The sequence below is a fragment of the Anastrepha ludens genome, chromosome 2 (assembly GCF_028408465.1).
Source record: "Anastrepha ludens isolate Willacy chromosome 2, idAnaLude1.1, whole genome shotgun sequence".
In the NCBI taxonomy this organism is placed as follows: Eukaryota; Metazoa; Arthropoda; class Insecta; order Diptera; family Tephritidae; genus Anastrepha; species Anastrepha ludens.
In genome coordinates this window covers 123,815,696-123,828,555 of record NC_071498.1, presented here as the reverse complement: position 1 = coordinate 123,828,555, position 12,860 = coordinate 123,815,696, and the positions used below count along the sequence as shown (strand labels likewise).

The 12,860-nt window shown below is 40.1% G+C and overlaps 1 protein-coding gene across 1 annotated transcript; it reads right to left on the bottom strand.

Moving 5' to 3' along the window:
• Nucleotides 1–954: 954 nt before the first annotated feature.
• On the bottom strand, nucleotides 955–12,027 carry LOC128855261 (protein fork head). Its single transcript, XM_054090001.1, is given in 2 exon segments — nucleotides 955–6,068; nucleotides 6,129–12,027. A coding segment is annotated over 1 exon segment (2,178 nt). The 5' UTR covers nucleotides 10,568–12,027; the 3' UTR covers nucleotides 955–6,068; nucleotides 6,129–8,389.
• Nucleotides 12,028–12,860: the final 833 nt, after the last annotated feature.

Sequence of the window (12,860 nt, the reverse complement as noted above, 5' to 3'; positions counted from 1 at the left end):
GCCTGACCACCCACTTCTTTTGTTCACTTTCCTTCCAATGCGATTTCCCACTTTGTGCTCTGATTGTACATATTTTCGATGAAACTTGTCAATAAGTTTAACTTGCAATTAAATCCTTCGTTCTTATGTATGGTTATTAGCTATTTTCCAGCCATCTACCCCGCATATCCTCCACGAGGAGATCAGGACGGCAGTAAGTAAGTAAAATTCCGCATTCAAATCCGTATTTAGATCCGCAGTTTTTCGCTATTTAGCCGAAAGTTAGAAATGGGCCTACTAAGGGACAATAAATGGAAATAAATAAAATAACTATTTTTTTTATATTTCAAACATTAAAATAAGAATTTTTATTAAATTTTAACTAGTTTTAGAGTTAATCACTATCATTACTTATATCGTAGATTTTTTTTTTCCTTTTTCTGTTTGTTTCTCTCATCTGCTATTATTTGAATGTCAATTATTATTAGGCATATCGGACATATACTATTTATATGTAGGTATATTTATAATATTCTTCCCTTACTTAACTAATCACATGTCTTGCATGTGGTACATTTTGTTTTTTATACATACAAAAGAAAAATACGACAATCACATCGCTTCTAGGCGTACCACCTAACGACTTTTCAGCTCAAAACTACTGCACACAGTATCAACAACGCGAATTTGCTTTCTGATTAATTTTTTATGTATATATATATATAGATTTGTTTCTTATTCACAGTTTTGATTTAACCATTTCTTGCTTACATTTTAAGGGATGTGTGTGTGTGTGCTTATGTTTTATGTCATTAATTGTATGTAATATTATTTAGGTAACCTAACGGATCAACGTTAATTCTGGTTTTTGCATTTAGCTAAGCCTTTGTGAAAAATGTTTAATTTATAAGCATAATTTTAGTTTTTGTTTTTATTTTTTTTATGTGTGTACTGTATATACATACATCCATGTACTTCCGATTGTTTTCCCATGGTGTTTTTTTCGTTTTTTTTTTTTGTAATTTTCTGATTTTGTGTTTTGTAATTTGAATTTTACTTTTTTCTCGCATACTTTCAACTTTGTTGCATTTTACGTACATTTCATATTTCACTTTTCCTATCAATTCGTCCTTTCGGTATTTTGTATTTTTAGTAAATGACATCTTTTACGATGTTTGCATTAATTTACATTAGGTTAGGCATTTATGGAATTTTTTAATGTGTTTTTGGGGTATATTTTTATTTACAATTGTCTTAAATGAAAGTAATTACCAAATATTCAAAAAACTATGATCCGGTCTTTGTAATGAAAAAAAAAATGATTTACAAAATATGTAATTTAAAATACACTGAAATCTCGCTTATGCGGACCCTCAGCGTCAAGCAACTTTTGTACGCTCAAAACAGGCATCCGCTCAAAAGCGACTAATTTGTTCCAATACCTAAGACATTGCTTAGGGAAAATGTTCGCCCAAGGGAAGTGTTCGTTTAATGGAGGCGTCTAATGGAAACGACGTTACACTGCAGCTTCAGTTCTATGATTTTCAAAGTTAATGCTGGAGGTGAAAAAACATGTTTAATAAACTTCATTAGAAATGTTTGCATCGACATATTTAAGTACATATGTATTAGGAGTGTCCTTATTATTTGCGGTAAGCGCCGACTAAGGCGAATGGTTTATTCCATGACTACCATTCGGTTATTTCTAGGAGCGATGAAGGCGATAAGCATGAGCAGTTAGAGAAAGTTTGTTTCTTATAGCCAACGTGCCTCGGCAGACGTAGCCTTTGTGTTGCTATACTGTCATGCTAATGGGCTTGTTCGAGGCACGTAATAAAAGCGGCACTACTGCTGCACTGATGACAATTTGCAACACTGTTGCAATTGCTCAACTGATACTTTTCTGATGTTCGGCAAACAAACAATTTTTTATGCCGATTTATTTATATTCACGCGCAACATTTGCCGAATTTTCGACACTTCGAACGTGATGCTTTTGATAATGTTGCTAAAATTTTACATCAAACGTGATAATTTCACAAATCTTGCAAACACTGCGGGTGTGATTGAAGCTCGAACAAGCCCACTGCTACTTGTAAAGACCATTTGCCGTTGGGAAGTGGGAAGTGGCTAAAAAATGTAAGCCGCTCGGCCATGCTCAAGCTTTGTAAACAGATGCCTCCGAAAAATTCTCCAAATACTATCGCGAATACTGACTTATGGACCCAGCGAAAGCCAATACTATTAGAGATCCAAAAGAGAAAACGGGGCTGGTTACCTGGAGACGATTGCTGCAGTCAGAACTCCGCGCCATGCAGCTTAGCCAAACATTTAACAGAAGTGTGCGCTCCAATTATTTATTTTATTTTTATGTAATTTGGTGCTCTCGAAAATTGTTCCTTCTCCTTCGAGTTAGTTAACTTTTTCTTATCGTTGCGTCTGCCAAAAAATGCTTTATGACTTATACAGGGCCCGCCATCTATCGTTACGGATTTGAGCTAGGTATTATTTGAAGAATGGTAACACTTAGCTGTAATCTGATTTGACAGAAAATTAGTTTTATTCTTCCGCTGAACGAAAATGGTTGTGTATACGCTCAAAAAACGCTGGGAAATATTGCGACATTACTTTGAAAATCATGGTAATGTTGCACAATGTGTACGAAAATTACGTACGGCAATGGGAAGAAGAAAAGCCCCGAATGAAGCGTATGTGCGTTACTTTGCGAAAAAAGTAAGAGAAACTGGGTTGCTTATTGACAAACCAACGCGTGACGCCGTTGGATTATTATCTTTGGGGTGCCGTCAAAGACCAGTGTTATGCCAACAAACCAGCAACAATTGATGCACTGAAGACCAACATACGCGATGTCATAGCTGAAATACAGCCGCATACAATCGAAAATGTGTTGAAAAATTGGTCCGATCGTATGGAATGGTGCATGGCTAGCCGAGGCAGCTATATGAATGAAGTTGTGTTCCATCATTAGCCGGAAGGATTGTTCTTCAAAATAAGAAAAACAGTTTGGAAAAATATTGAGTAGTTTCTTTTTTATAGCATTTTTAGTTCCGTAAAGTTATATGGCGGACTCTATATTAATTTCTCCTATTGCTACATAACTCATAATTGATGAAATATAATAGTAAAAAAATCGCAAATTTCTCTAAACCCTTATTTTTGCTTTTGGTTGTGTAAAAACGCTTTATAGCTCGAAATCTCAGCTGATTGAGTTCTATGAGTAAAATGAGTCGTAATGAATGAAATAGAAATAAAAAGCACAAACGGCTTTTTGGCCATTTTTTCACAGTTACTCGTACAATTGTTTTTCTTTTATCTGCGCATTTACACAAAAACAAAACAAGAAATTATAAAAGCTGTGCGAAATGGTGAACAAAATTTATAGAAAAACTAAAAACCTCAACAACTGAAATCTTTTTGATTCTTGTACCTATAACTCGTAATTCTGCTAACCGAAAATCGCAATGCTCGTATTATATAATTTTGGCGGTCTCTTGGATTACGGGTTGTGGCGATTCCGTATACTTGGGTATATTCAGAAACGCATTATAATGCGCAACGTACTTTTGCAGTGTTAGCAATGCGTTCAGAAATGCAAATATGGCAGTACTGCAAATGCATCGCGTTCCAAACCGCCATTTTTGTATCAAACGTCACGCATTATTTGCAGGAAAAATTTTAATACTGCCGCTGATTACGCTAATATGATGTCTGATGAAAACTGAGTATAAAACTAATTTTTTTTAGCTTTTAATGCAAAGATATATTAAATATACGTTATTAAAACAATATTTTATTACATTTTTCTTGATTTTAGCGATTATCTAAGTACATCGGAAGTAAAGTTGCTTCTCAGAGTCTGACTGAGCATGGAAAGTGAATTTGCTTCAGGGAGGAGGAAAAAGAGTGTTTTGTGGAATAAGGTGGCGGAAGAAATAAAAAAAGTGAATAAAGATTTGAAAATAGACGGGCAAATCGCGTGGCGAAAATTTTCTAATTGTTTCAAAAAAGATTTTTTTTTTTTTTTTTTAAATTGGAAAAGTAATGAATTACAACCGCAATAAATTAAAAAGCATTAGCGACTAGCAAACAAGATTTATTTTTGGGAATTTTTCGTTTTAATGAACATCTTACTATATGTGATCTTCTTTTTAGCTTTACACGTCTTTTTTTTAAATTTAGCAAAAAACTATCACTTTTTACTTCAAATATATCGTCAACAACTAAACTCAATAATACTTCCATTTTAGTGTAAAACGCGTTCATAAATGCAACAAATCTTTTTGCAAATCGTTAACAAATCTATCAATTGCATCACTTGTCACATTGGCAGTGCTGCCAGCGCTGCAATTACTGTGCATTTATAATGCGTTTCTGAATATACCCCTTTATAAATAGCTGACGCCCACATTCTTTATTTAGCGGATATTTTAATACGGAGAAATAACATTTTTATCCCAGCATTTGGCTTTTGTGGTTTTTAGCAAATTTAGACAAATTCTAAAAAAATAAGGCTAATAAAAGCCGTTACTGCATGGTACACCAGGAACCTCGGAACCAATGCACCGACCTATTTTGAATGCATGTGTTGCGAACAAGAGCGTCGAACGTTGGAGATTGCAGTCGATCACAAAACCACAGAAAATGCAAGCGACAAGAAGCTAAGCAAAGGGAAACGTGGGAGATCATCAGTGGTTATGCGGAAAAAATTCTCCGCATGAAAAAGCGGGACCTGGACACAGGCATAGACCTTGCAATGAGGAAGATTAAACGCCACTCCGAAGTAATGCAAAATAAAATAAAGTAAATAATTGGCGCGTACACTTCTGTTAGGTGTTTGACCGAGCTCCTCCTCTTACTTGTGGCCTGCGTCTTGTTTTTGTTCCACAAATAGAGGACCTACAGGCAAATGGCTTTTATGGTGCTTTTTCATGGCGGAAATACACTCGGAGGTCTGCCATTACCTGGGCGACTGCTAATAAGAAAAAACTGTTTGATGTTCATGCACAAAGATTCGAACCACGCACTCCCAAATGTTAGTCACACACCAACCCATTCGACTACGGCAGCCGGAGGAGTTTTTTAGTCTCCGGAAATACCATTGCTCCGTCGGCAGCTTTGATGATGCAATGGGCGTTTTAAACTTTCTCGTTCGCAAACAAAAAATGCAGTTACTAACAAAGCTTCTCAATTGCTATCGCTTTGTTTTATTGGCCCCTATTATGAGTTGCATTCGATCTTCGATATTCGTTGGTTGTCGAAGATCGAAAATCGAATGTCAATTTGGTATTATGAGCGGTGCAACGCTGTCGAAATTTTCGTTGTATACCGAATTTAGAGTCGAATGCAATTTTGCTTTCGATTGTGTAGCGTATTGTGGGAAAACTTGTTAAAATGTAAGTTGTTTGCGATTATTTATTGTTTTATAGTAACCAAATAATAAATATATACTAATTTTGTTAATATTATGCAGGAATATGTTAATATATGTTAATATTTTGCGAGGAATTTACAACGGACCTGAATTGCTTGGGACCACCAGTTAGAACGGCAGCAAAATGGATTAAGGTTAATAAAGTTTTTTTTTGTGATGTTTATAGAAATACATTTTTATTTTTTTATTATTTTCCCTTGGCAGGTATGGGCTGAAATACGTAGAGGAACTGAAATACATATTTTTTTCGAATGACGAATAATTGAATAAAGAAAATTTATAACAAAAATAAAACAGAAACTGTGGCGTAAAGGTTTCTATTTAAAACTTTTTAGATTTTTCTATAATATTCTAAGAATTTCATTTCTTATGTTTTCTGCTTCTCCGTTATTTGACTCCACTTCAATATCTTCAGCATCATCGTTGAGGGTCTCATCGGATAACTCTTCATCCGGAAGTTGAACATTATAAAACAAGCAAATGTTGTGCAAAGCTGCACACACATTAATAATTTGTGTTGCTTTTTTTGGAGAATAGTGAAGAGCTCTTGGCTCGGGTGCACTGCTGCAAATGGTTTTTTGTACTGGACAGTAGGTTCATAAACGGCTCTTTAGATAATCTAAAGTTCTTTAAAAAACTGTAAGGAAATTTCTGTAATATTGTGTACGTCAACACATTTTGAAAATACTAACCTTACTCAGTGGAAGCCATTTCAAGGGGGTTGGATGCGCCCCTCAGCTGTTTTCTACATCTAGCTAGTTCCACTAATCTTTCATCGAGCGTTGAATCGTCGAACCACAACTCCGTTGTACTCCATTTTCACAAAAAATACTTGTTTTTAACTTTTAAAATTGTTGTTAGCAAAGAATTTCAACACAATCGGTTTTTCTTTTATTTTGATTTGCTGTATCAGCTGAGAAAAATTATCTATTGTAAATGCATCGAGCGATCGAAATTCACAATAGTCCTATTCTTCAACGAATGAGCACCATAATACCAAATGAAAATTCGTTCGATCAGCACTTTCGACTATAGTCGAAGATCGAATGTTGCTCATAATAAGGGCCATTTTATGCTTTCTTCATCCAACATAATTTCTAACCGCAAAACCCAGTAAAGCTCGTTTTGTGGCAAGATAAATATGTATTTAGTGCTTCAAATGAAATTGTTAAGGCTGTATTTACATGAATAGCTGCAAAACTGGCAAAATGTTAGCTCGCCCTACATTCATGAAAATTAGAAACAAAGTATGCTTACAAATAAGGACACCCCTAGTGTTCATTTTATTAACTTATTGCAGATAAAATTAAAAAAAAAATGATTCAAACTAGAAAAATTAAAATGAAAAACAAAATATGCATGCAAATAGGGACACCCCTAGTATGCATAATATTAACTTATTATAATAATAGTAAAATTATTTTAATTGTAGAAATTTTGCTGAAGATTCATTTTTTGGTTTTTGATCATTTCCATTCGAATTTGGTCTCTAGCGTCGATCGACAAGCGATCACGCAAATTTCCCATTGACAGCCCTTTGGCTGTTAACTTAACATAAAATATTTGTGTTTTTGTAAAATTACATCAATTGCACTTGCACTGTGTTTTACAGCGGACATAGCATAGTGTTAGGAGTATAACATTTCTACACTAGTATAAGTAAGTAAATATTAATTAGAAACATTTTGCTTAGAAACTATTGTATTGTATGAATAAAAAAGAAAGTTAAGTGAAATATACACTGCTTACAAATTATATAATATTTTTTTAAAAAAAAACTGTTGTTTATTTCAATTAAAACTTGTTTTTGTTTTATGCTTTTTTTTCTACTTTCGCGCTCGCGCTTTCCTCCTTTACATATACATACATAGATTAGTTTTTTTTTTATAAATGGCACGAAATTTGTGTCAAACCGAGAACCTGCCAGGGCTCCATCAATGAATTTTTGAAAATGCTCGTATGGTGTGCGCACATACATACGTACAACCAAAGCAGACGTACGTATGTGAATATATGATAGTTACAGCGAATCTTTTCGATTTTCAATGTAACAAATATCGGACTGTGAATAAGAATGTTTATCATTTTTCATATTCGTGTTTGCGTTTGAGTTCGATTTTTGTATATTTTTTTTTTTTGTTTTTTTTTTTTGTTAATTGGAAAACATTTTCTCTTACAACTACATCACTTTTGATTGCTGTTTACATAAAGAAAAACTCCTGCTCCGCATATAAGTGCAGCATACGTGCATATATATGTATCTGCAGGCAAGCAAATATGCTCAAATGAGTCAGATCACAAGGATATGAGCCCAAACAATGCAAATCTAATCGGAGATATAAACTTAAATCGATCTATAGTATTTTTACAAGTCACAAAAGCAGAGCTTTGAACGCCAGTCGCAAAGCAAAAATGTAGAACTGAAAGTGTTTAAGAGGATGTACAAATTAAAACAAAATATATAACTACACTACATTCATTCATATGTACATTAGTAACGCGTTCGGCCTACTTTAATTTAAAAAAAAAATGTGTATAACTGCAACAACAAACCTTAAATTTATACATCTATGTCTGCTTCGTTGCTATTTTGCGCGGAGATCTCAAAGATGCGGCCAGCTTCTCTGCGCAGGCGCTGGCAGCCATCGGAAATCATCAAACGCTCGCACGCTGACCTTCAACACTGCGGATCACCCTTTGCGAGCTTGAATTCGCCAAAGAAGACATGTGAGGCGTCTTCACCTAATGCCCGCCTTTCTTGGGCGCACTTGCAAACTCCACCGGCACGCCTGTGTTTGCTGGTTTTGCACGCGCGCCAGCAACTATCCGCTAATTGCTTCGTTTATCGCGCGTTTGTAATATATCAACCGCTCTTCTCCGCGCGTTTTAGAAGCGTACAGCCAGACAACAAAGCCACTTTTTGTCAATACTCGCATACGGCTCTCAGTGTTCCCAGCACTAGAGCAGGTTTTGTAGCGCCGCGGCACCGTTCAGCGCCAGCCCGTGGTTCCAGTTTCGGTAGGAGGCAGCCGCCGCATATTGTTGGTAATTATTGTAAAGTTGCTGATGTTGTTGTTGTGCCGCCTGCTGTAGCTGCAACTGCTGTTCCTCATTCAAATCGGTTGTAATGTTCGACGCATCATCCTGCAGCTCTGGTGGCGTCAATTGGCTCTGCAGCAATTGTTGCTGATGTGCGCTTAGCTTGTGCGCACTCGAGCTGCCAGTGCTGCTGGCGCTGTGCTGTTGTTGCTGTTGTTGGTAGTGTTGTTGCATTGACTTAATATACGCCTTGCGTTGCTGTTGCTGCATCAGCTGATGTGCCGCATGTGGATGCGTCAACTGTTGGTGATGGAGTTGGTGGGCGGCGGTGTGATGATGATGATGGTGATGTTGATCCAAGTGTGTTTCATGTGTATTCCCATTGCCGTTGCCGGTGCCGCTGCCACTGCCGCTACTGCTTCCAATATTGCCGCCAATGTTGGTGTTGTGCAGCGTATTTAGACCAGCAGCCGCCGCTGCAGCTGCGGCGGCACTACCAAAGATGCTGCTGCTGCTACCACTGGCGGCGTTAACATTCACGTTTCGCAGCATCTGGTCAGCTCGCCCTTAAGCCAATGGGTACTGGTGATGTCACAAACTGGTCGTGCCGGCTGGCGCATGATAACCGAGACTCTGGTAGTATGAATCTTGTCCTAAGGCCGCGTGTGAGTTCGTCAATGGGCTGAGCGCATTGTAGCCGGGATACTGGCTCATGTCGTACATTTTGATGTCTGCCTTGGACTCGGGTAAGAGCCGGTTAATGGAGAAGGGATGACTGGATGGCGTATAACCGGATGGCTCCTGCTTCAGATGATGCATGGAAGGGTGGTAGTCGCTGATCAGTGATGGATGGCACCTATTCACCATTACCGACAGCTCTTCGTGCTGCAGTTGATGATGTTGTTGATGGTGATGGCTGGGCACATGTTGTGCAGCCTGTTGGCCCAAACAAAGCTCTGCGTTTGCTTGCATCATCGCCAGTTGATCTCGGCTAACGGCGCTACTGAGCACACTGCCTGGCCCTCCCACTGCTGCGCCCGTCACGTCTTTACTGTGATGATGCTGCTGGTGATTATCCAGGCGGCTATGATGGTGATGTAAGTGGTGCGAATCTTCGTGGTCCTTTTTGCCAGGACTTGTCGCCTCGAGGCTGCTGTGCGACGGACTCTTGTGCAGCTGACGCAGCGCCTCCTTCTTTTCGTCCTTGAAACGCTTCTGGCGCCGCAAATAACAACCGTTTTCAAACATGTTGCCCGAATCTGGGTGTAACGTCCAGAAGGAACCTTTGCCCGGCTTGTCTGGTGTACGTGGTATCTTCACGAAACAATCGTTGAACGATAAAGAGTGACGTATAGAGTTTTGCCAACGTTGTTGATTCTGGCGATAAAATGGAAATAGATCCATAATAAACTGGTAGATTTCAGACAGTGTGAGCATACGTGACGGGTTATTTTGAATCGCCATTGTGATCAACGAGATGTAAGAGTAGGGCGGTTTGGCGTGTGTGTAGCTCCGGCGATAGGTAGTCGGTTTATCGATGCGTGCTCGGTTCAGCGAGTTCGGCGACCCTGTGTCCAGCTCACGTGCACTGGCCGCAGCTGCCATGGAGGAGTAACCACCCATTGCAGCCATCGTCGACATGCCACCACCCATGCAGTTGCCCATGTTGGCCAACGGTGAGCCCATGGAGGCATAACTCATCGAACTCGGCGTCATGCAATTACCTGCCATTGAATTCATAGCAGCTGCGGCGCCCATGCTACCGCTCATGCTTGCCACCGCTGCTGCAGACTCCAATGCACCAAATGCGGCGGTTTGTGGCGAAACTGAAGACATACCACCGACGGGCATTGCCATGGAATTCATTGCGGTATAAGCGCTGCGTGCGAGCGGACTCATTGTGCCACCATTGCTGGTCGGGTTGTTTGGGTGAGGGTTCGAGGGATTTCCGCCGCCACTCCCACCGCCGCCTCCGCCACCGCCCGCATTTGTGCCACCACCGACGCTACTTGAGCCACCACCACTACCAGCACCGACGCTACTGCTCATGCTTACCGGAGGCCCGTTGCTCGGCGCCTCCGCGTAGAGTTTTTGCATGATGTCGATCGTCGTCTGGTGGGGCGATCCCTTCAGGAAACTGTTTAACAATTGCGCCGTTATGTTGGCGGCTGTTCACTGGTCGCGCGGATGAAATAATACAATTTCAAATTTCCGACGGAATTAGACGTCGCGAACACTGACTTCGCGGCGGACTGAAGTCGGCACCTTACTGCAAGTGCGTGAAAGGATGAACTTTCGGTTGGAGTCTTTACTAAAAAATCAGTTTTCTGCTTGAATTTTTTTGTTTTTTATTACAGGTAATTATTTTTACATAAATACAGAAATTCACATTTTTATTCGCGCTAACTTGGTGTGCCTGCTTGCGCGTAAAAAGTTACACTCGTTGGGAAGTGAGCAGTTGGTATGTCGGCAGAGCGCATGCACCTGGATAGTAGCTGGTATTTTCAACTTTAATTCAGCCAGGTAGCAATTTTGTCAATTTGTAAGTTTAATTCAAGACTTGGAAATCAATTGCGCGCACTCCTTCATTCACTCATCTTCTTCGACATCACTTCAATACACTTTACACTTCTTGTTGGCTTTGGTGTTTGCTTTACCACTGCTACCACTTTTCGGTTTTTTTTCGCTTTGTTTTTTGTTTCGTTTCTATTATTATTTCTATGAAGAACTTATTTGTTTTTGCAATTTTGCGGTATGTCAATTCGAACGTAAAATATAATTCTTGCTATTGTGTTGCGATGCACGCGGTCACAAATACGATTCGTGACGGACACTAATGTTAATGCTAAGACTTCGATGGTCGGTTGCTCGAATTGTTTTCGGTTTGTGCGTAGGGACGGGTCAAACCGTCAGTCCCGATAGCCGTACACTACAATTGAACAATGCATCTAGCAAATAACGACTGCAAAAATCGGTAGGGAAAATAACTAAGCCAAAGCAAACGGTTATAACTTGGCTCAGGCGTTTCACTGTGCGTTTCGGTTATCGGTTGTCCGTTTCTACTTTTTCGGCAGCTGTGCGCGCTCGAGTACTCTTTGGCTTGAGCTCTTGAATGTGACTGTTTGCAGAGGGGAATGCCTGCTTACTATTTGGCTTACTAACAAAAATATAAAGCGGCGACGCACAGTGGCTGCAGCAGAGGCAACAGCTAAAACAGCACCAGAGCCATACCATACCGTCCTCACCAATACAAGTTGGAGCAGCACCACCACCGTAACTACGGAGAGTATACCAATTGGCCATACTCTCCGTAAGTATTGGTACAAATTGGTGAACCATCTGTGCTTTAGTGGTAGCAAAGGCGCTCTGTATTCGTTTGGCGTGTGAGCATGTGTGTGTTATTTTCATGCAGGCGCTTGCCGTTGAATGCTTCCGTCGGTAGCGCTTGCAAGCTGGCTGCCTTTGCGCGCCACCCTTTCCTACACCAGCCTGCTAACATAGAAAAGTCAGAGGAGAAGTGCGTACGTGCAAGCGAATCAACCATAGTTCGCCACTTGAAGTGGCTCTCTTACGTACACACGGCGCTTTGCAGACGCAAACACACAGGTTCGTGCGCGCGTTTACTAACACTAACGCACGCTATATTTTTCCCGTGTGTAGGTGGCGCTGAACGTTCTGTTCATCGTAATTTTATCTGCACACAGCGCACGCGTATTGGCTGGTAGTTGTTGTTATACATCATACAGTGTCCAACCAGCTGGTGGATTCTTGCATACATTGTTGTTGTAGCACGACAGCCTGAAATGAAATTAGTATCTGTGCCTTTTCGGTTGCCAAGACGACGTGGGTGGAGCTATGCTGGCTGGCACGCCCACAGGAGTAGCGCACTATACTAACTGCATGCAGCACTCACACTTACGCAACATTGCCGCTCACACACACGCACTTCAAGTCCAATTACGCTCTCTCTGGCAATTTGACGTTTTCCATTATGATGCCTTTCGCGCAGGGCGTATGAAGGGGATACTGGGCGCCAATCCACCCCTTCAATATTAACTTACATGAACACTTCTCCAACGCGTACACTTTCCTGGCCTACGCTGTGTTGGTTTCTCTGCGTGCAATGCGCTGCTACAGTCAAATGTTTGTAGACATATTTCGATACATCGCCGCTGCCGGTTTCTCCATTTTATTGGACTTTTTTGAGGGTGCCGCCGCAGCTACCGCGGTCTTCGTTTTTCAGTAATCAATATTTTTGCTCTCCCAAGCGCCGTACGCACCTTTCCATTACACACCCTGAATTCTAGTCGCTTTTCACCTTTCGATTTTCGAATGGCTACTTTGATTTCGATCGTCACCACAATTTCGCTGCAGAAGCCAACGTTCCATT